The sequence below is a fragment of the Opisthocomus hoazin genome, chromosome 6, assembly GCF_030867145.1.
Source record: "Opisthocomus hoazin isolate bOpiHoa1 chromosome 6, bOpiHoa1.hap1, whole genome shotgun sequence".
Classification (NCBI taxonomy): domain Eukaryota; kingdom Metazoa; phylum Chordata; class Aves; order Opisthocomiformes; family Opisthocomidae; genus Opisthocomus; species Opisthocomus hoazin.
The window spans coordinates 19,979,726-20,003,478 of NC_134419.1; the positions used below are offsets into that span (position 1 = coordinate 19,979,726).

General features: G+C 37.5%; 2 protein-coding genes across 12 annotated transcripts in view; one reads left to right on the top strand and one right to left on the bottom strand.

Moving 5' to 3' along the window:
- Positions 1–18,157, top strand: part of FNBP1L (formin binding protein 1 like) — a 56,831-nt gene extending 38,674 nt beyond the window's left edge. For 2 of the 6 annotated variants that reach the window (XM_075424938.1, XM_075424939.1), the window contains exons 4-16: positions 737–884; positions 1,260–1,322; positions 2,949–3,053; positions 3,573–3,701; positions 5,786–5,932; positions 6,647–6,850; positions 9,186–9,344; positions 12,370–12,384; positions 13,742–13,851; positions 15,152–15,284; positions 15,729–15,823; positions 16,317–16,465; positions 16,853–18,131. In XM_075424938.1, the coding sequence (XP_075281053.1) occupies positions 737–884; positions 1,260–1,322; positions 2,949–3,053; positions 3,573–3,701; positions 5,786–5,932; positions 6,647–6,850; positions 9,186–9,344; positions 12,370–12,384; positions 13,742–13,851; positions 15,152–15,284; positions 15,729–15,823; positions 16,317–16,465; positions 16,853–17,031 (1,636 nt within the window). In that variant the 3' untranslated portion in view covers positions 17,032–18,131. Of the gene's footprint in view, positions 1–281; positions 454–736; positions 885–1,259; positions 1,323–2,948; positions 3,054–3,572; positions 3,702–5,785; positions 5,933–6,646; positions 6,851–9,185; positions 9,345–12,369; positions 12,385–13,741; positions 13,852–15,151; positions 15,285–15,728; positions 15,824–16,316; positions 16,466–16,852 lie in introns of those variants that run through there. The other 4 variants (XM_075424940.1, XM_075424943.1, XM_075424941.1 and 1 more) reach the window with 4 other exon arrangements.
- The window catches only part of BCAR3 (BCAR3 adaptor protein, NSP family member), a 78,840-nt gene continuing 73,231 nt past the window's right edge, over positions 18,145–23,753 (bottom strand). For all 6 annotated transcript variants that reach the window (XM_075424933.1, XM_075424935.1, XM_075424936.1 and 3 more), the window contains 3 exons: positions 23,456–23,579; positions 22,418–22,630; positions 18,145–21,593 (listed from right to left, as the gene is read on the bottom strand). In XM_075424933.1, coding sequence (XP_075281048.1) covers positions 21,406–21,593; positions 22,418–22,630; positions 23,456–23,579 — 525 coding nt within the window. In that variant the 3' untranslated portion in view covers positions 18,145–21,405. The remainder of the gene's footprint in view (positions 21,594–22,417; positions 22,631–23,455; positions 23,580–23,753) is intronic.

Consider the following 23,753-nt stretch of genomic DNA (forward strand, 5'->3'; position numbering starts at 1 on the left):
TGATTTCTAGTGCTAGGGTGGCATTTGAACTCCCCAGAGCCAAGCCTATGGAGATGGCAGTATTCAACAGTTAAGAGAAAGATGTGTATTTTAATGTGGTGCCTGTGTTTTTATTTTTTTTTTCTTTCTTCCCTTCCACACACACTTTCTACCCTTTGCCCCTCGTCTTCCCCCCCTTTTTAGTGCCAGCCATAGTGGCACCTTACTTCCAGCCAAGAGGTGGGCAGGCAAACAGTCAGCTGTCTCCAGAGCTGATAGCAAACTTGTTCTGTAGATCATCTATCGGAGTGCATATCAGTGGTGTGATTGGCATGTTCCACCCTCAAGACTACCAAGCACATCATCTCTGCAGCAAGTTCAGCCTCCGAGCCTAGGGACGTATGTATCCGTTCCCAAGCTCAGGCCTCTCAGTTGACAGCTTAGGAGATACCACTATACTACAGGGCTTTCCAGGTAGTATTCTTCTTCTTTCTTTTCCATCCACAAAAATATGTATTCTTATAAAATGTATTTGAAGAGACATTGCAACATATAGTACATGCTAGGCTTAATGTAGGCTTTCCCGACTTGCATTTCTACTATAATTCAGTTAGCATTAAGATAAGGTTTATTGTAATATATGTATATGGGTTTTTTTATTGTTTAATCAGGAGTACAGACTATACTAAAAGAAGTTAATTTAAAAAAACTGTCTCACTTTTTGTGTATGTGTGCTTGTGTATGTACTTTCCGTCAGGTTTACTTCGTGTATTGCCTTTTTTAACATCCTTAACGAGTTGAATGACTATGCAGGACAACGAGAAGTAGTTGCAGAAGAAATGGGACACAGAGTATATGGAGAATTGATGAGATATTCTCATGATCTAAAAACTGAGAGAAAAATGGTAATTTCTATATTTTGATTTGATAATAGACTATCAAAACGGATGTCTTCTAATGAATTAATATATTTGTTTACAGAATTTAATGAACTTGGCAATAAGTAGGTTTTGTAATAAATTTATAAAACAATATATTTAAAGTTATTCTGTATTTTTATGTAGTGGTTTACTATGTTTATTAAACGTAAAAATTAAGATCTTAGGAGACAGTGTAATTTTCATCTGTGGTACTGATCTTATATGATTAGTAATGTCTTCCAAAGAGTACTGGTAATGTGTGGGAGATACTGCACATCATAGTGTGTCAGCTAGACCAGGGCCGAACTTATGGTAATGGTACTTAAAAGGTACGTAGATTAAAGTAACTTGTGTTTTTAGCATCTTCAGGAAGGGCGAAAGGCTCAACAGTATCTGGACATGTGCTGGAAACAGATGGATAATGTGAGTTCGTGTTTTGTTTTGTTTTCCTGTCAGACTTAATAATATACAGTAATATAATAGATTGATAATATTATACATAATTATATTAATAATAAACAAGTCATCTTGCTTGCTTGGACTTTAATGATTAGCTATATTAATGAATATCCAAATCAGACTTTGTAATATCCAAAATACAGTTCAATGTATTTGTAGCTCCCTGTTTAAAACAGGTTTTCCTCCTGTAAGCAGCTTCTGTGTATATGTTTGAGCGAAGCCATGGCTTTTAACCAGTGTAGAGAAATAAGATTTTAACACGGGTACAGACGAATTTAGTTGCTTCTCTGCAGGCTACTTTTTGTTTAGAGAGTAATTAATAATGACAATTTATTTATATGAAGATGAAATCTTAAGCCACTGTATTTGACTGGAGTTTGAGGGCTTATTACATGAGGTCTATTCAAGAATACCGCTACAAACTACTGTACTTTTGGGGGGTAAAATTATTTTTTAATGGAGAAATGCAGGAAATTAATTTCTCTAGAACAGATTATAAGCTCCTTTTTCTTGATAGACATGCTTTTAAAGATGAGAAAATATGAAATTCAACCAAGTGTGTTCAAGACGCATTCTGATATTCTGCTGGTTTTGTGTCTTAGAAATCTGGTGCATCTTTGATCCAGATTATTGTGAAGCAGTACCGGAGAGGTGTTTTGTTGTTGTGGACCAAGATAAGCAATGTCTTGCTTCAGTGTCATGTCAAAGAGTTTAATTCATGGTCAGAGGATCAAAGTAGAAGCAGATGTGATAGTTTCAGATGCTGTCACCCTTTGCTGAGATAACTCCCAGAGTTCACCTCAACCAATCAGTTCCGTTGTGTGCACTGTGTTTACTTGAGTGCAAAGTCAGTCTTACGGAGGCGTGCAGCCTTTAGGGGACACACTAACTCAGTTGCCTGACTTGGTACTGAAGCAGGAGAGCAGTGCTCAGCCATCTCTGTTGCAAGGTTGTCTCTAGAGATAACTCCTTCCTGAGCTGCAACAGTTTTTCCTACAGTGGTTGTCTTGACAACAGCCAGATATATTGAACATCAAGTGCACTGGATACTGTTGTCTGTGCTGCTTACAGCTACGCCCGTTGATATCAATACTGATGGTAACAGATGGGTATGCTAAGATCTTGTAATGTAGGTAAATCCTTGAGACTAATTTCAGAATACTTCAGTTGAATTTATTCAATAAAAATAGATCACTGAAGAAGGGAACTTGAAAATTTTAGTCATACAAGTCTGGGTTTAAGTTTTCTGTCCCCTAACTTTTATGTAGGTTATTGAAGTCAGGCTAGAAAGTGGACATGTCTGTTTATAATTAACTGTGGATCTTTAATAGGTTACTTTATATTTTGATTATCTGACATTTCATAGCATAGTTACAATTGTTTTCTTTCTGGTACTGCACAGAACTAAGTTTTAAATAGAGAAGTTGAAAATTTGAGACTTGGTTGCTGCAAGATCAATGTATCTACTTAAAGATACTCAGCGAATTTAAGATATTTAAATAGAAGCTTTGATGTTTATATTTAAAAATTACTGTACGAAGCCAAAAGGAGGTAGTAGCTGTTGAAGCAGTATTTTTGTGGCTTTTGTAGAGCAAAAAGAAATTTGAGAGAGAGTGCAGAGAGGCAGAGAAGGCACAGCAAAGCTATGAAAGACTGGACAACGATACTAATGCAACAAAGGCTGATGTTGAGAAGGTAAGAGCAATGCTATTTCTTTCTTTACTCTCTCTTTATTACGAAAAACATGTTACTTGCATGTTTATCATCAGTACTGGAACAACATTCTTTGTATAAAACTGGATGAAATATGCTTGCTTATTATGTGCAAAATCAAAATTACAGTAGAATGTGTGCTTCGTTAGTCTCAAGATCATGCTGTTGAGATGATGACTGTCTTCCTTAAACAGGTAGCCTTCCTGGTATTTGGTATCATGTGATATATATGTTCAGTCACTTCTGTGTTTTTTAGGACATGCTTTTAAGTGATATGGCTAAGGGAGCTAAAATAATCATTGCTCTCTGTATATAACAGATTAGGTCTGTAGACTGTCGGTATATATGAAGTCTCAGATTCTTTTTATTTCAGTTATAAGGATGTCAGTTTTGATTATTTGTGATTAGTGTTTTTACATAGTTTGTAAAATAAATTAAAATAGTGCTGTGTGTCATTGAAAAGTACAAGACCTGTTTAAACTGATAATACTTTCCTACTAGGCTAAGCAACAGTTAAACCTGCGCACACATATGGCTGATGAAAATAAAAATGAATATGCTGCACAACTACAGAATTTTAATGGGGAACAGCACAAACACTACTACATTGTCATTCCTCAGATTTATAAGGTAAAATAATTAACAGAGAAAGTATGCCTGATTTTTTAAGGGAGAAGTAAGATTTTAAAATTAAAACATTTTTTTTTATTTTAGTGGATAATTTTATCAATAAATTAGCATAATCTTGATAGAACCTGTTTTTTATCATGAGAGTTGCTTACAGTAATTATGCTTAGACTTGCAATGAAAATATTCTGTTGTCTATGAAGATTCTATATTTTATAGAGTGTTTAAATATTGCTGAAGAGGTGTGGCAAAATAAATTGAGACAACTAGGTGAGAGCGAACATTTAAAACCATCATTCTAATAAGGTTTGATCACTAGTCCTTCTGATATTTGTGTGTGTGTGAATGCTTTGACTCTGGCAGAGATGAAGGAAAGTGTATAGCTGATGGTGACTGGTTTAATGTATCTCATCGACAGGTACAAAATGGGTGGAATGGAGGCAGAACTACTTTCCCCCTACCCCCCCATTGGTCTTTGCTTCATCAATATTACCAGCAATCCACATAACTCTCTCAAATAATAAAATAAGTTAAACATCAAATTAGATCAATACTTTGCATCTAAAAAGAGGATTTCTTAAGGTGCTTCATGTAACTGTTTTGATCTTTTTTTTTTTTGTTTTTTAAGATTCTTTCAAAACCAGAGAGACTTTGCAAAACTAGTTAAAGTAGTTGGGGGGTGTCAGGTGAGGGAGAGTTCAGAAGTGTATTGGTACCAACGTTTAGCCATTTGGGAGAATACTGTGAGGACAGAAACTGATTGAGACACATGGAGTGAGAAAAGGGAAAGTTAAAAATGCTCACTTTATTTGAAGGTGTATCATCTTAAGAATGCTTGCATTTTCCAGGAGCACAAGGGAGTTAATATTTTTGAAAAATACTTGTTAGAAGGTCTAGGATTCACAGGAGAAAATTGCTTTGGCTTATTAAAGAATGTTCTAATATTTTAACTGTTAAGCAGCACTACAGTAGATCTGACATAATCATACTGATAGAGGAATTGCAGTCAACTCCCGGGAGAAACAGTTTGATCACCTTTGTTTGTAGCATGGACTGGAGTTTTGGTTTATTGCCTTTATTTCTCTAGGGTTAAAATCCATTATCATTGTGAGATATGACTTACGTTTTTTGAAGTCTCCTGGAGGAGCAGAAAGGCCTAGTCCTACTTTCTCTTGGGACCACATTTTTATTATTTCCTTGCAAGTACGTGGTAACGTGCTATGGGAGACCCTTGGGAGAGGGATTTAGCATCACTAGGTTGTTGCTTTGTTTTGGAGAGATGAAATTGGATGCTGTTTGAGACATCTGCCTTTGTTAGAGCAGATACAGGAAAGGTCCAACTTTTTATCCCATTTTTGATAACTTGTTGATGTATGTATTACTGCTTTTTGTTTTCTTTTGGGTTTTTTTCAACCTTCAATTAGGTGAAAGGTCCAGGGCTATTATCTTAATAGCATTTCGCTTTAATTTGTTCTTTTTGTTGTGTTCCAGTAGACTTCTATTACAAATCTTATGTAATGGTATTCTTTATTTTCTTGCACACTTCTAAAGGAAATGGTTTGTATTTCAGAGAGCATGTCAAAATAGCATATAATTTTGATATTTCTGATTTCCTCATTTTGGTATTTATTGGAAAGTATAAATATAAAAGCAAGATAGAGATATTTATCAGCAGAGAGAAATTATTTGCAACTAGGAGAGAGTGAAGACATCTAGAAATTAGTAGAATTTCTATACTGTAGCTTTCATTTTTGCATAAAAAACCTCATTTTAAATTAAATAAGTGGCTGTGGACACTGTACACATGCTTTAAAAAAGAATAAGGAAAAAGAAGTCCAGTCCTTTACATCAGTTTTAAAAATCAAAGACTATCAACTCTTCGTGGTTACTGTTCTGGACATCTTAAGTCTGTCTCTGAAATGACTTGATTTTTAAACTTAAATTCTGTGTTGTTAAGCAAATAAAAATACTGGGGATGCACAGAAATTCTGTACTATTGTGGTGACCACAACAACTGCATATATCAGAATCAGGGAAAAAAAAATCTGCAAATAAAAGCTTTATTTTGTCTTACTTTGTGCTTGCAGCAACTTCAAGAAATGGATGAAAGGAGGACTATCAAACTTAGTGAATGTTACAAAGGCTTTGCTGACTCTGAGCGCAAGGTTATTCCGATTATCTCTAAATGTTTAGAAGGGATGATTCTTGCAGCAAAATCAGTTGATGAACATAGAGTAAGTAGAATTGAGCAACTTTTTAAATGTGCATGAGCAATTTAACCAATATAGAAGCTGTGGAGAGGGGAAAGATGGACTTACCCTGTACGTTTACCTTTCTGTTGTGAAATATTTGTCTGCTTGAAAAGTGTTGTGACTTCAGTTTCAGCCTAAATGGTCACTTCCACTTTCAGTGTCTGTTCTCTTCCTGTTTCATTGCTTTCTTGCAATCTGAAAAGCTTTGACGCTTTCTCACTGTATGTGATTTTGGACATGTTATTTTGGTTATCCTGAAACATCCTGAAATACCAACACGGCTGGTATTTTCTCCAGTATGTAGCGTGAAATCATACACAGGGTGTTCAGCTAACAAAGAATCATTCTACGTCCTGTTTGGTTGCAGCTGTTGGCGCTTCTTTCTTACTCCTTCTAATTATGGGTTCTTCTCTATTATATCTTACTACATCTAGTTTCTTAGTGTAATCTTCATTTCAGTGCTAATGCTTTGATTTGCACTCATGGTAACACTGCTGAGAAAAAAGAACATACGTTATTGTAACTTGATCTATCCAAAAATATGCATTTTGAGCTCTCATCTTTCACACTTTTCCATCTGTGCACCTCTGCCATTAAAGGGAAAATTTCTGTCTCCATTTATTTCTCTCTCCGGTTCTTGATGTTTGCTTTGTTTGCTTGTTTTGCTTTTTAAACTCCTTAATGTACTATGTTTAGGACTCTCAACTAGTGATAGACTGCTTCAAATCCGGTTTTGAACCTCCTGGAGATTTTCCATTTGAAGATTACAGTCAGAATATTTACAGAACTATCTCTGATGGAACCATCAGTACACCAAAGCAGGAAGGAATGAGAATTGATTCAAAAACTACAGTGGGCAAGGCTAAAGGAAAGCTGTGGCTATTTGGAAAGAAACCAAAGGTAACAATTAAGAAACTACTATTCAGAAAATTAAAATGTGAAGATCTAGATTGCATGGAAGCAGCAATTTATTTATTTTAAAATAACCTTCCCCTTGCCTGCCACTGACTTTTAAAATATGCGTAAGGAGATCTGAAGGTTTGAGTGGGGTTGGATACTTATCATACTACAAATCAAGCTCTCACTGGGCGAGGTTTTCCAATTTTTGTTCTAGTGATTTGTGTCTGGGAGTGGTTTTAATAGTTATTTGATAAAAGTGGTTTTCCATTTCTGTCATGTTTCTAAGTTTCCATAAAGACTTTCTACAGTCGCGTAGAAAAGCTGTTAATTGTGAATGTAAAAATAGGGGAGGGGGAGTATGCTATGGAATCGGGCAGACTTCAGATCTCTCATTTATACTACAAAAAGCAACCCCCTTCTAAATGTCACATTTTGTAGATGTTTGTATATAGGAGTCTTACATAGATTTTTATTATACTTGCTGCTAGTTTGGAAAACTACTGAGCTTTGTCTGAAAATATTAAAATTTATAGTACCTTATTGATAAAACATATGAAGCTCCATACAGGTAAATGTCCCAGAAGAAACATGAAATAGGTAAAAATACTCCTGTACTCAAAAAGCAGAGAAATTACTCCTTTCTTCTATTATTATATGAGTTTCAATTAACACTTTCTGTGCAAGATGCCTTTGTGGATCAACAGAAAAGATTGTTAATACATGCATTAGCTATACAAATGAATAGTGAAGCATATACATAGTTAAATTTTGTGCTAGGTCTTTAAGTATTGGAGCATATCAGTCATTTTAATGATTCCCACAAATTTCTATGAGATTATTTTAATGCTCCAAGTCAGTTTCTGCCATTTATTATACAAAACTATTCCCAGAGCTTGTTAGGGGTAGGATTTATTTTCCACTTGATAGTATTCCAAGAAAGCAGATCTTTACAGAAAGAAAGGCTATAGCTGATCCTTTATTCCCTCCTCAGTATATTATGTAACTACAGCTGTGTTAAATCAAAACTGATTGTTTGCTATTGATGCAGTACAATTAATGATTGATAATAGTTTAAATGCATTAATGTATTAGCATATTTATTGCATTTGCTGCAGAGGTGGGTGAGATTCAGCCTGTTCTGCAATAGGATCATGATTACTAGGTTGACAACAAGACATCTTTCCGAGAATTTTGGAGAGGAAAGCTATGAAAATCTGCATTGGTTTTCAGTCTGGACCTTGGCACTTACTGTAGTTACAAGAAATTCCTTAGGACAATGACAGCTGAAGCTAGCTGACAGGGCTTTCCCTACCCTTTTCTTCGCCCCAGTTTGTTCACTTTGTTTGTAGCATTCAGAGAGTCAGCCTTACTGTTTCCTGTATGGAATCACAGGTATACGTATGTGTGTACATACTACATGCATCTCGTAAGGACCTGGAGGAAACGGGAAATTATGTCCCTTTTTTTCACCTGTTTTTGGGGAGGATGGAGGAGTGCTCTACAAAACAGCAGCTGGGAGCAAAATACTTACCAGGAGATTCCGAATACTATTTACAGGTTTTAAAAGATACTCTTAAATTACTAATACAAAAATAGGCTGATTTCTTGTAGCTGGAGTATTCATGGTAGCCTTGGGGCCTTCATTTAGCTGAAACTATATCTGGTCTTGACTTCCAGATATATATTTACCTCTTTTTGATGTTGTCAAAGACACAAAAGCCTTTTGGAAAGGGAATGAGTTGTGCAGCAGAGGAAACAGTACAGAAAAATAAAACCGGGAAAAAGCAGCAGAGGTACGAGACACAAAAAAAAAAATCAGAGAAGCAATTTGAAAAAAGAGGAGGCAGAAAGTAGAGAAAGTTCTTGTGGTGATAGTGTGTCAGTCCAGCTTGACTACAGAGATTGATTATACATTTTGTTTTAGTCGTTCTCCGTAGATGCACTTAGTATTTCTATCTTAGCTTACTTGGTAGAGTACGTCAAAACGTAGGAAGAAGCAGTGAGCAGGAATGCACAAGGTTTCAGAATGGCTGTAACTAAAGTTGTGAAAAGTAGAACTTACTAAGAACAGAGAGAGGCAGCTTCAGGATCTTGGTAGGATCTTGTGGAAGTGTTGAGTCTGAAGCTTTTTTGAATATTCCTTCATTCTCTGCACCAACCTGTAACTCTAAATTGTGGCAGAAATCTTTTAAAACCAATACAGTTCTAGTGTGTCAGGAACGTTACAAGCTGTTTCTGTGTTGGATGGAAATTTTATTTTTGTAAGACAGAATTTTCATTTTAAAATCACTTTGAACATTTGGCTTATTTATTGCTTTCTTTATTTCCACATTAGCCACAATCCCCACCCCTAACCCCTGCTAGTTTATACACATCCAGTACTCCTAATGGGTCCCAGTATCCCATATTCTCCATTGAACCAGTGCATTATTGCATGAGTGACATAAAAACAGGGAAGCCCAGAATTCCTTCTTTCAGAAGCCTCAAAAGAGGGGTAAGTTTGATAAGTTGAAATGCATGATGGGCTATGAACAGTGTGTTTGTGATGTGGCTTTTCTGATGCTCTTCACCCTCATTATAAGGCTTACTTTGTTAAAAGGACACTTCAGCTATAAGGTCACTGTCAGGATACTTTGTTTCATATTCTGCAGAAGTTACCAACAGGTTAAAGATAAATAGAAATACAAATACTCTTTATTGCATTCCAAATACTTGTGCTTGAAAGAAAGGTGTTATAAAGAGGGTGCTCAGCATGTGTTTGAAACCTTTCTTCATTGTTGTTCACATTCACAAATGTTTTCCTACCATCATGTAACATATTTTTGCAGTAATTTATCATTGGGTATGTAGTCATCACAGAAAACATCTGACAGATCAGATGTCTCATTTACTGACTTTTAATTGAAATAATAGTAGTTGATTACGAGACGCTGAACTAAGAAGAGAGAAATTTCATTTCTTTTGTACATCAAATGCTATATAGCACATGGTGCTTGCAGATTTTGAAATACTGGTTTTTGAAACATTGCCATTTTAATGCATTTACTGATTAATAAACTGTTCTTGTTTGTCCAGGGTTCTTTGGGGTAAAATTACTGAAAAATTACTACTAAATGCCACCTTCTGAGATTTATCAGTCCATTTACTAATTTACAGTGGCATACTCAGCAAACAGAATTTTTTTGGTAGACAATAAAAGGGAAATGTTAAGTGGTTTCCTAGCAACATTTATAGTACTAGTGATAAATAAACTGGCACTTTTCTGTTCTGTCAGTGAAACATAGGCCGCCCAGTTTATGTACGTTTTATGATATTTATTGATCCAAATAATGAGATAATTGGATGCATTTGAGTATATATAATTCATGATTCTTTGATACTTGAAAACAGTATTGACTTGCTGTCTCATGTGTATCAAGAATGGCCGACTACTGATGACGTAATGTGGAGATCAAAGTACAACGATGTTATATTGCAGTAAAGTGAATGATTTAGAGACTCCCTTGCTGTTATTCTGCAATATAATGAGTTATACTTAAAAACTATTTGCTTTATTTTTAAGTCATGTTGTGGCATCTTATTTCAGGCCCACAGATACATTGGAAATAATCTTTCTGCCATTACCATTCTTTAGAAGACTCTTGTGATCCTCTAAGTATTTATGGAGGACAGTTCCTCTTTTCCCCTTCTGAGTCACTTATAATTTGTTCTGATCTCTGGAACCTCTTACTGAAGCAAAAGATCATCTCCTAACAACTACAGAATGCTAATGGAAAATAATGGAAGTAATGCTTGTAATTCATTGTTCATGTTGTAAAAGCGAATGAATTGAATATAGAATAGTATTCTATAAAATTATCAAGGATCACTAGTATCCTACAAATCTGGAGAACTTCAATATCCCACAACATCAAATAGTTAATCTCTGTAAATCTTCAGGATGAGCATTTAGTTTTTATGTATTTTGAAATTCCTTGCAAGCATTTTAACAGACATCACGTTACCACATATTGAGTGCCTTTTCAACTTAAACGTATACTGTAATTTGAATAGGTTTTTTTTGTAATCTCATTGATCAGTCTTACCTTTGTAATATATCTTGATTCAGTGCTAGTGCGTGATGCTGTTTTCCAGAGTTTTGTGCCTGGGAAGCGATGTCCAAGTGTTGTTGACATGCAGAACTACCAAATGGTATTCAGTTCACTTCTGCTTCTACTGAGATTTATCCATGAGTTGGCATGTATCAGACAGTAAGCACATGGACTGCTTGGTTCAGCGTGCCCTGTACAAGAGGTCACTCAAGGCACTGGAGAGCGCAAAACCAGACTGCCCTCGCTCTGTGCTTCATGCATTAGATTTTCCTGTCATGCTGTATAGCGAAAGCAGCCAGCAGTAGCTGTAGAATAGGTTACTGAGAAACGTCTTTAAGCGTAAGCAAGTGTAACTTGCTTTATTAGTACTGCTATGATGTACTGCTTATTACCCTTTGAAATCTTAACATTGCCAGATAGTGCTTATGAGAGGTTTTGCTCAATGCCACCTGATATATAAATAGATGCATCGTCAACAGTGATACGTAAGCCTTACTTGTATTCTCTTGGAAGACTTTCTAAAAGGAACAAAAGGTTTATTCTATAGCTATTTTACATCTTCGAACTTTATTGATGTTTCTACCAAAGTATCATTTGTGAAGATGCTTTACTTTCCTCATTGCTAGAAATTCTAATTTTGTGTGTGTGCCCCAGTCAAGAGCCTTAACAATTGCTGCGGGTCATAAATGATGTCAGAGATACGCATCTGCTCACTTGCTTGGTGTTTCTCTGGAAAGGGGTTATCCAAAGTCACTGAAAGCATGGTAGATGTTCAAAATGCTGTGAATGTTAATCCCAAGATATGACACCTGGTATCCCATGTTTTATTTGCTTCCTCTAAGGATAAAGTCTTTAAATGTCTTTATCTGGACCACAACATTTTCAGAAAGTAAAATTACTAATTCTAGACTTGAAAAAGGTCCTTGTTTATTGTAGTTCTACTGTGATAACAAAGTTAAATACATTGTAAAAATTATGTTTGTAAAAGTGATGGTAGTGGATTGTTGGCTATAATTAACAAGTTATTTGCATATGGCTGACCAGTCCTTCATCATCATCAAATTCTGCTATTTTGTGCAATGTTGGCTGTGTGTTTGTTTCTTCTCCTACAGTAGTTGTTTAGCATATTATTCAAAATATTAAAATTCAGAAGTAGTTTAATGAAGCTGTGTATTAGATTTTCATAAGTTAGACCACCCATTATCACCTAGTAATTTTTTAATCAGTAATTCTTAAAGCAGGAGTGCATTTCTGATTATTGTGTTTTGTTTTTCTTGTGCTCAAAGTAAAATGTATTTTTTAGAAATCAAAGTTTTAATTCTTAAGTAGTATTTTAAAGATACATTTTTTGGCATTAATCATTTTCGTAACTGGTCGTTGCATGTGAATAATTTCCCGTTTCTTTCTGTTTTCAAATGAACTGTGCAGTGGTCGGTGAAGATGGTAAGCCCGTGTGCTGATCTGTCTGCTGTACTTCTGCTAAGATAGCATGAAAGTAACCTTTTGAAAGTGTTTCCATATCATAACTGCTTTAAGTGAGGTGCTGAAATACATCTTCAGATTTTCCACTCATATACACAGTCTTCTTAATCATCCATGCTTAATGTAAGATAATTAGACTTGTGATCTGGCTGCAACTAGATCTGTGATTTTGGAATTTTAGGATTCACCAGTATTCACGAGTTGGTCACGATGGAAATATTTGGTGGTTGCTCTTTGTCAGGAAAATTGTTAAAGCAGCATAAAATAGGTATACGAAAAGATTACAGAACTTGTGTAAAGGAGAAATACTGAATACTGCAAAATTCACTCCTATGCACTCATATTTCCTTCTTAACACTGTTGCTGTCGCCCTGAGGGGAAGAGTTTTCACAGCAAACTCACAAGACACGTAAAAATCTCTCCCCATGCTTTTCACACCCAAGTCCTTCCATCCTGTTCATAATCTTGGCACAAGTTAGCAATCAAACCTTTGCAGGTTTGGGCTCATAACAATACGAGGTCTGAAGTTTGTGGGTAGGGTATTTTTTTATTTATTTTTTTAATAAAATAAAAGTTTGGAAAGTAGGAGGTTTTTTCCCCTCCCTGAAACATTATTTTTTTTATAATGAAAAAGGTGACTTGGGAGTATTTGAGCAAGTTTTGATTCTGATTAACAAATTTAAGACAAAATTTTGATGTTACAAAGGCTTTTTTTTGTCCTCTGAACTAGTTCTATTTGAGGTAAAATGCATCAGAACTTCCTAAGTTTTAATACATTTTCTAGCAAGACTGCTGAATTTCTGGAAGAAAGCTATAATACTACTTTGGAATGAAGATCCAAAATACCGTATTTGTCTGTTGATAGCATCCAAATCGCCACAGAACACACACTCCAGAGAAAGAATCGATTATATTCGTATTATTATTATTATATACACATCTTAGATTTTTTTGTTCTGTCTGAAATTACTCTGTAGTAATTCTGTCCTTTCCAAATCTGCTTTAAGTGCAGTGGATGCAATAGGAGGTACGTGGCTCAGCATATCAGAAAAATAATTACATCTACAGATCTTGACTTACATCTGTGAGCCAGCTGTTACTGAAGGCAGAAAGAACCTTGAATGAATGAATGGCTGCGATCTGGCAGAAAGAACATGTGTTTATTCTGTTGCGGTCTTTTATAGAGCTGTGTGTCACGTAGAGTTTTCAAGAAGTCCATCCTGCTTCTTCCAGTGAACACTGTCCGTGTGTGGGTATGTCGGCTCAGCTGTCCAGATACCTGTCTCTGTCACTTGTTCAGTAGTATTTCTACTTGCAGGGCCCTGCACTGGAAGACTTCAGCCATCTCCCTCCAGAACAAAGACGCAAGAAACTGCAACAGAGAATCGATGAACTTAACAGAGAACTACAGAAGGAAACAGACCAAAAGTGAGTGCATTTTTTTGAGTTTTGTCAGGGTTCTCTCTCTACTTCTTTTCAAAGTCCTCTACCAAAGCCAACAGTGCTTAGAAGCTAGGAAAGAACGTACTAGTCCAGGCTATTACAAAGCATTTTTTACTCCATGGTTTATTGTGTGTAGGTTCTGTTAGCATTGCTTCCTTCTGCTTTTCTCCAATACATATTTTGATCCTAACGTTGCGTAGGAAACATTGGCTCTAAAAGCATGCATTAAAAAAAAAATATCATAGAATGGGAAGGGTTGGAAGGGACCTTAAAGATCATCTGGTTCCAAACCCCCTTGCCATAAGCAGGGACATCTTCCACTAGACCACGTTGCTCAGAGCTCCACCCAACCTGGCCCTGAACACTGCCAGGGACGGGGCATCCACAGCTTCTCTAGGCAACCTGTTCCAGTGTTTCACCACCCTCATGGTGAAGAATTTCTTCCTAATATCTAATCTGAATCTGCCCTCTTTCAGTTTAGAGCCGTTCCCCCTTGTCCTATCACTACACACCCTTGTGAAAAGTCCCTCTCCATCCTTGCTGTAGGTCCCCTTCAGGTACTGGATGGCTGCTCTGAGGTCACCCCGGAGCCTTCTCTTCTCCAGGCTGAACAGCCCCAACTCCCTCAGCTTGTCCTCGTAGGAGAGGTACTCCAGCCCTCTGATCATCTTTGTGGCCCTCCTCTGGACCTGTTCCAACACATCCATGTCCTCCTTATGTTGAGGGCTCCAGAGCTGGATGCAGGGCTCCAGGTGGGGTCTCAATGAGAGTGGAGTAAAGGGGCAGAAATCCCCTCCCTCGACCTGCTGGCCATGCTTCTCTTGATGCAGCCCAGGATACGGTTGGCTTTCTGGGCTGCAAGCGCACAATGGTGGCTCATGTTGAGCTTCTCATCCACCAGTTCCCCCAAGTCCTTCTCCTCAGGGCTGCTCTCAAGCCACTCTTCTCCCAGCCGGTGTAGGTCTGATTTTCTTAGGAACATTATTAATATTTAGGAAATTGTGTCCAACAAGCAACATGGGAAACAGTATTGAGACTGGATAGAGAAGGGTTGACGGTTGGGAGTCCTTGTGTGCTTGTGCACGACACAAGGAAGGCAGGCAAATTGCTAAGATGACAGAGTGGGAAAAAGATTTAGGCATGGTGTGGGGAGAAGCAGTTCCTCATGTCTCTGCTTAGGATCACGGGTCAGGATCTCATACACATCAACTTTGTTTTAGCTTTAATGAATCGGTACTGATGTATGTAACTTTTATAACTGTTGTCCTGTTTTGTATATTTTTAGAGATGCCCTCATCAAGATGAAGGATGTTTATGAAAAAAATCCCCAGATGGGTGATCCAGGCAGTTTACAACCAAAATTAACTGAGACTATGAGCAACATGGACCGTCTTCGGATGGAAATACACAAGAATGAGGTTAGACTCTAAAACAGTTCCTTGGAAAACATAAGAGTGGTAAAATTGTAGTTTGCCATTATGGGTTATAAGTACAGCACCTGGAAAAAGTACTTGATTTAAGATAGCGCTTCTGATCCAGTTTTTTGTGGGGTGCCATATTTTCAAGTACATTCATCTAGCTAGACTAAGGATATACATTATTAAAGATGTAATCTGTTTAGAAGAATTTCTTATTAATGACTTATTCTGAAATTCGCTTCAGACTAGTATGGAGTGTAGGCTAAACATGAGGGATAGGTTCATGCTTCATGTGAAGTATGAGACTTCGTATGTGAATGCCATCGCCACATGGCGATGTACCGACAAGTAAACTGTATGCAGTTAAGTGCATGTGTTAACTTGATTCCAAACCAGCAAATATCATTTTTCTCTGACACCCAATATTTGTCGTCTTTCCCTTAGGCCTGGCTCTCTGAAGTTGAAGGTAAAGTAGCAGCCAGAAGCGACAGGCGGCACAGCAGTGACATCAACCACCTTGTAACACAGGGCAGAGAGAGGTCACTATCTCTACTGCTTTTGTATCTTACGGTAGAATCAGTACATCTCTCTGATAGTTAACAGTAGGTGATGGTTATTACTCTCTGAAAGCTTACGTCATTCTAAAGGAAAATCTGACTGGATCTGAATTATGGAAGTCACTTCATGTCATTATGGTAACATAAAAAACCAGTGAGTCTGTTGGAAACACCCACTCATTAAATAGCAGTGCCTTTTAAAGCTGTCTTATTCCATTGCATAAGGCTCACCAGTTTTCCATGTTCTGTGGAGACAGGTATGTCAAATTTATGTTTGTTTTTATAGCAGAATTCAGTCCAAGCCTTTGTTAGATCAGTGTTTTCAGAAAATCACCTCCAGCAGCGAATATAAAAACTGCTAACAGGCATTCCCAGAGGGACACGGTCTGTCCTTTCTGCGGAGCACGTATGTTCTGACTTTTAGAGCTAAGAACTCTGAATTCAGCGTCCTCACGCTCCAGTCATTGCGTTGCAGCCCTGAAGGGAGTTACACGGATGATGCGAACCAGGAAGTTCGAGGCCCGCCACAGCAACATGCACATCCCAATGAGTTTGATGATGAGTTTGAAGATGATGATCCGTTACCGGCTATAGGACATTGCAAGGCAATATATCCATTTGATGGTAAGGTTAACAACATGCACCACGATTCCTTGACTGTAAGGCATGGATTATTTGTTGTGGAGAAGACAGGTAAAATGATTTAAAGTAAATTAACTGTATGAGCAACTAGTTGCTTATAAGATCAGTGGAAATATTTAATAAATCACTTTAATTCATGAGCAGTACTTTTGTGCTGTTTTAAGATAAATATTAGCACAGCTATTGGCAAATACTCAGCTTTACAAATTGGACTAGGTTTTTGTCTGTAAGCCTGTTTGACCATATGTTCTCTTGCACAGAATTTTGGTTCTTCCTGTTTATATATAATCTGGAAACTATGCCCTGGGAAAAAGATGACTTGAAATTCTGTCTGAACATTGAGACTTCTTTGCCTCTTGTTTTTCCCAGGTCATAATGAAGGCACTCTAGCAATGAAAGAAGGGGAAATTTTGTACATTATTGAGGAGGACAAAGGAGATGGGTGGACAAGAGCTCGAAGACATAATGGAGAGGAAGGCTATGTGCCAACATCATATATAGATGTAACGCTAGAGAAAAACAGCAAAGGTGCAGTAACCTATATCTAACAGTAAACTGGCCGCTTTCAGTTGTACATTCCCCAGGGAAAATAGTGGAAACAACAGTAAGTTAGAGGTTCATGGAAAGCGTTAGAGTATCAGACGTTGGCAATGGTCTGTTGTTTGCCATGTGTTTGCTATAGTTTTTCTTCCAGAGATGACCACATTTAATTATGCATCTTACACTGGTCTGTAATTTTGACCAATGTCTTTTGCTTTGTTTAACTGTTCTAGTGTTCTTGCTTTACAAAGCACTAAATCCAATTCAGCTATTAAACTGAAAGAAACCAGGATTCCTGCTTGTTCTGTAAAATACCTTGTTTTTATAGAGAACTGAAAAATTACTTAAAGATCTCTAAGTTAATTTACTGTTCCCACTTGCATGACTTAAACTATATGCTTAAAAGAGAGAGTGTTTTCCTCTAATACCTAACTGAACTCACTGAAAATTATTAATTTCCTTCCTTAGCAAATACTTGGCAGCTTTCACTTCTTAAACAGGAAAATGTTTTCTGAAAGCTCAACAAAAATACTCAGGAAAAAACATTATGATTAAGAAGGACAGAAAGTCCACTGACCTGCCTCTCTCCTTCCTTTTCAGTACTTGTAATGTAGAATGTTGTGTGTTGGACACAACTTCATTCTTTTAACTCTAGATACCTTGAACAACCAAAAAAAACCACATGTAATGCCGGATGTCTTACTGAAACCTCTCTCTGCTCCTGAAGCATGAATGATTTGTATATTCTTAATCTGTGCCTGTAAACTAAGTCTTTTCATTGCATCATGTTTAGTTTGAAATCAAGGTCTTAAATGTACAGTAATTCCCCTCATTGTTAAATCACTGAGGATTGGAAACTGCACTGCACTACTTGATTGCTAGAGAGAGAAAAAAGATGATCTAAAAGCTGTGTCTCATATTGCTAATGAGAGTTTGTGGAATTACTACAAGGCTCACGTGCAGCCATTGAGAATGGCCTGTTAGAACTGAGCACGCTTCTCTGTCTTCTAAAGGCCTTCAGTAACTCTGTTCTTTTCTTTTTCCTCTTGGACTACAGGTTCCTGAAGCGGGTTTCTGAGAAAATGGGCGAGATCTTGAAGGAGGTTACATGCAGCTGCTGGGGGTGGGTGGGGGGGTGGGGTGCACTAGGTTGGGAGGCCCAAGGGGAAAAGGTAGTTGCATGAATGCATGCAGACATACATTTAGCCACTAACATCTAGCATCTCCATACATAGGCAAGGATGTATTACAAATTTTTCAGTTTGTGCAGGAAAAGAGAGTTCCATTACCAGAGCAAAAAAGCTACTGCTCCTAAAACTGCTTTGTTTTCATTGTCCTAGGTTGTCCCAGATGCACAAACTATATTTTAGCTTGTGCTGTGTTTTGGTTATCTGTTATGCTCTTTCCCAACTCATTTTAATTGACAGTCATTTAGAACCACGTGTCAGTTATCAGTCTGCCTGTGCCACCTCCATGCTCGCCCTTAACCTCCTCCTGCATGCCTAGGACAGTCAGGCATGTCTGCGTAACACTTTGCCATCATGCTCGTCTATTCTGTAACAAACCATTTTGTTTAAGTATCTTCAGCACTAGAGTTTCATCCCAGTATCCATGTATGCTGCTATAACTATACCACTGCAACCATCATTACATTCCAGTTTTTGGCATAACTGATACGAGCCCATGATGTTATTTGTGTTGATTTGGGGAAGTAAGACATCTCAGCTCTAGCCTACAATGCAATCGAGAGAAACTCCTAGAACTGTGGTCCATCTTCAGCACTTCAGTAACCTGTTGTGAGCACTGACAACCTGCAACACACCAGAGAGATTCACCACTGCAAGCTAAGGACTGTTTTCCGAAGTCAACCACTTGCCATTCAAATGCTGCCTTAAACTAGAGTGCCTAAATCTGTTGTTGCCAACACTACCACTTACAGTATCCCACAAAGGGCTTTGTGTCTCAGCTCTTTTCACAGTGCTGCAGCTGCTGAGGTAGTCATGGTAGGTGTTTTCTAGAGCTCTACTTTACTGGATACATGGTGCATAATGAATTTTATACATTGAAACGTGTATCTCTTCATTTGACTTTACTATTTTTTTAAGTATTTTTATGGAGACTGTCTTTCAGTTTTTCACGAAGAAGTTCCAATTTTAATTACTGCAGTGCTAGTCCATTTCCAGATGATGCTTCATTGTATGGACCGGTTGAAATTTGAGTGATACTTCGTAATGATCTATGTGCACTTTTACTTGTAAACAGTTGAAATTTGGATATGTTTATACATGTAAATATAGTTGTCTGCAGTGCCCCTGTTGCTTATGTTGTCTTGCCTCCCATTTGTGGTTCTGCTAATAAATACATCATATCTGGTTTATTAGGGTGATAAGAACTAGACTAGAGATGTTGGGGGGAGGGATACTCGTATCAAAGCAAACTTGTCAACCCAGCCATCTGCTGTTAGGGGAAATGAAATAATAATCAAAACATCTTGTTTTTCTGGGGTCTGAAGCAATATTTGGATGCAGCAGTGCTGGATTCTTTTTAATTTCAGTGTTATTAGGAACTGTACTACCAGTAAAACTGAATTTGAGTGATTTGTGTAGAGGTTTATTCCTTTTGTTATGTATACCACTATTACACAGCTTGACCTAGTGTATTACGGGGGCTATTAAACTCTAAATTTTAGATTTTTGGAGCTTGTATACAGGGTTATTTATATAATGTGATATTACTCAATACTGACAAAACTACTTAGGTAGTTTTTTGGGCTTGGGGGTTTTTGAGGGTTGGCTGGTTTTGTTTTATTTTGTGTTGTGGGTTTTCCTTTTTTTTTAATCTAGTGCTTTTTTATTTTGAAGTTAGAGAAAAGGAGGAAATGTGATCTGTGTATTTTCTGCTAAAGGGCCTGTGGTTTGCCTGGCTAACAGCCTTGCAGGTCAGTAGTAACACTTCCTGGTAAAGGACTAAATGTTCTTTTCATGCTACTGTTTGTTTTTCTATAACCAGGATTTGCTTCCTTTGGAGGCAGTTTGCTTTCATGAGGGATAGTGCAACTTGTATGAGGGTTATTAAACATAGGAAAAAAAACATTTGTACTTGCACAGCTAGTTATAAATCACTTACTCTAAAATTCTTAATGTGAGTCGTCTTAAAAAAATCTTACATTTTCCAGTAATTTTTAATCCTTTTTTGTGCACATGTTGATTTCATAAATGTTCAATGCTTTGTTTAAAAATAGTGTTCTCTGTTGAGAATATTTTCATGGAATAAAAAAAATCTTTTCATGTCTAAGTAATTAGCTTCCCCATTTGTCTTCTGTTAAGACTTTGACGGAGATTTTCAGCCTGAGCTCCGTAACCTCTTGTTACGGTGGTAGAACCTCTGCGCTGACTGTAGATGGAGGGAACAGATCATACCTTTTTGGTGTTGGTTTTGTTGTTAGCCTACTCAAGTACTTTCAAATGCTGTAAGTAACATCTTGCTCCGGAAATATGCTTACTGACAAGGAGCACATGCAGCTCTAACCGTAGTTCTTGCTTAAGTATTTATACAACTTCTGAGGACAATGCTTATGGACCAGTTCTGTATGTGACGAAGTGGAATTTGCTGCTGAAGCACTGTTTATATAAACACCATGCAGGCTCATTTCCTATGAAAAATGCTAACAGCTTATGCTTTGCCTTCATCCAAGGGAAAAAAAATACTAACCAAAGTGATTCACCTCAGTAAATGAAACAAGTTAAATATATACATACACCTACATTTACTCATATCTGAAAGCATTTTAATCATCTGGATTGTTTGTTCTTGCCATTCTATCATTCAGTCCTGGCAGTGTAGCTGTTGTGCAGGCTTCAGCAAAAGCCAAAGCAAAGTACTACAGATGCTGTCTTGAAAAAAACCTGTAAGTTGTCCCAACACATACACAACTAATTTTCTACTTTCACAGGTGCAGTGATATTTGAGCTTTCCCTTGTGGTTACAGACAAAGGATAATTTCTGCAACCTGCAAATATGCAAATTATTTCACATAGATTCACTTCAATTCACAATTTATGTACAGTGTTTTATATTCATTAAAGGAATATTATACAACAAATTTTCTGCAATGTCACATACTTAGTCTATCATTTTATTTACACTGTTTGCTTCATTTTAATATTAAGATGCCAGTGCCCTTACCCATAGGCATTATCAAAACATTGCAACTCTAGGGAAGTACAATTTGTTCAGCAGTCAGTAGTTTTAAAACAAGTGTGCATTGTGCAGTTAAATGTTCTAAACATCTTGTGAAATGCAAGAAGTTTGTGCAGTATCAAATTGCCAAAAGAAAGCTAAGGTTATTTCAAGTATATAATTTGAATAGTGTTTACAGAGTCTTATATACTTAATTCTTCCACCTGCTTTACTGGAGGAGGTTCCAGTTTTCGGGAAAGTGCAGTTAAAATTTGGCTGAATTTCTCGTATCTTTCATTTTGATTAACTTGTGCTCCTTTGCTGCCCCAGAGCAGTCTCATTTGAAACTCTGTCTTGAAGATTTCACTCATCTCTTCATCTGGCTGGAAACCTAGTAAGTAAAAAGAACCCCACAATATCACCATCAGGCAAGTTTTTTTAATCAGAAGAAAGGGCTTTTAAACTGTATTCCCTCCACATAAGATAAGCTTTAGTGTGCTGGGTTCTTCTGCACCATGATTTTAACAAGTTAGTAAAATAGTGAAAATCCTTTCCATCTGTGGCATTCTGGTAGCACACATGGCTCTAGGGACACCGTGACAGGCTATCCTTTGCTCAATTCTGATGGTCTAGGGTTGTCATTATAGCCTGACCTTAAATAATTACTGATTTGTATGTGCTGCCTGCAGAAATGCTTACATTTCTCTCCCCTCCATTAACTTTTTCACTGCAGTTTGCAGTCCCATTATTAACATGTTGCTGCTTTCTGGCTGCAAGTGGTCAAGATCTCAGTGTTGCACTGCTGTAAAGAATCTTACTGTGATGCATGGTCTTTTATTCACAAAAATCAAGAGTAGGAATTTTAAATTGTACAGAAGACAGGAAGTTTTCCTCAGACCTTACTGTACTTCTATTCAGTTGCTGGAAGGGTCAGCATATTAAGTCATGAGAACTTTGAGTATGTTTAGCAAAAATATATGCTCTGTTGCTTACTGGAGAATTATAGTTATGAATAATTTACTGTCCACTTTTAAACAACATTGATGTTGTCCTCTTTCCTGCAGGACACTTGCTGCTATCTCAGCTCCCACGAAAGAGGACAAGAATTTCTTGCAGTGACTTCCAGTGGCACTTAGGCAGAGACCTTATTCTTCAGACATAACCTACGTGTTCTGTTCATGTGCAGCTGCAGTTTCTCCTACTAGTGCTGCCTACCTTCCAGCATCCGTTCTGCAGTCAGGCTGTACATTCCTGCGTTCTCTGCTACCTGACGAGCTGTGGCTAAGTGCTTGAGCATTATTTCGCAGCTTTGGTCGCTGCTTTCCCACAGGTCCATGCCTTCAAAAACGACGGCTTGTCGCTCCATCAAGGTAATGAGAGGCATCAGCAGGGGCACTGTTACGTTGGTCTGTGGAGCACTGACAGTGTCTGGGATAGAGAGTAACAAATCGTGTCATCAGACATTATAAAACCAGCTAATTGAAGAAGTTCTTGTAACTGAAGTATTCATTTGTCTTCATCTTTCAAATTAGCGCCTTACCTCAGGTACACCTGTCCTACCAGTTTCCAGTGAAGTGGTTGGAGGAGAAGGCCAAGACAAATTAGCATTGGAAAACTGTATTTGCTACAGGGGAAGGCTCTGCTGAATTACTAAATAGTGGCACACAGATTTTAAAAACATTTAAAATTTGGGTTCTGCCAATAAATTCTTTAAACTTTCCCTCTCTATCCATTCTTTTAGAGAAATGTTCGGAGAAATGTTACCCTCCCCCTTGCACCACTTTGGAGACTAGAGCTGCAAAGAATCACACTGGAGCACCCGATGTGATCAGAGGAAGTGTCTGACTAACCCATGCTTTGTATTTGAGGATTCATCCTCTGATCCAATAGGCAAAGCAAATAAAAAGCAAAATCGGCCAGAAGTAACTGGCAGAAGTAAAGGAAAAGGAGATTTTTCCAGTCTTGGAGGCAAGATGATGCAGAGTGTTCCAGTTTCTGCTCCACAGCGAGGAAGTGTGGGTTTGGGCACAGCGTTATATTCTGCATGGATGCATGCACACAAGCACATACCAACATTTGGCTGGCAGACTGTCTCCTCCTATTTCATTGTCTTACACTGGATTATACAAGTTCACGTAGTCATTTTAACATATGATGCACAGCTATCGAAAGGGCAGCTGCCTCATTTCCCTGCACAGCAAGTCAAGAGTGGGAGAGTTAAAAGGCTAAACAACCACTGTTCCTCATACTCACTACTCCACTCATCTTGTCCTTCATGCAAAGCTTTGCTGAACGGCCTCAGCTGTTTTTCATACATAATGGCAGTCTGGGTGTAAAGACGTCTCAGAGAGGTCCAGGTTTGTTCTAACCTAGTGACCTGTTCAGCAAAAATAGAGAATACCCATTACTGACTCCATAGCAATTCACAGCAAAAGTACAGTGCTAGTGACACAGTTTCTGTTCTGATGATTGCTCTAGTCTTGAAGAAATCTCATAAATTAGATGAACTATTGAACAACTCCATGTTCTGGAACATAAAGAGAAACAGATT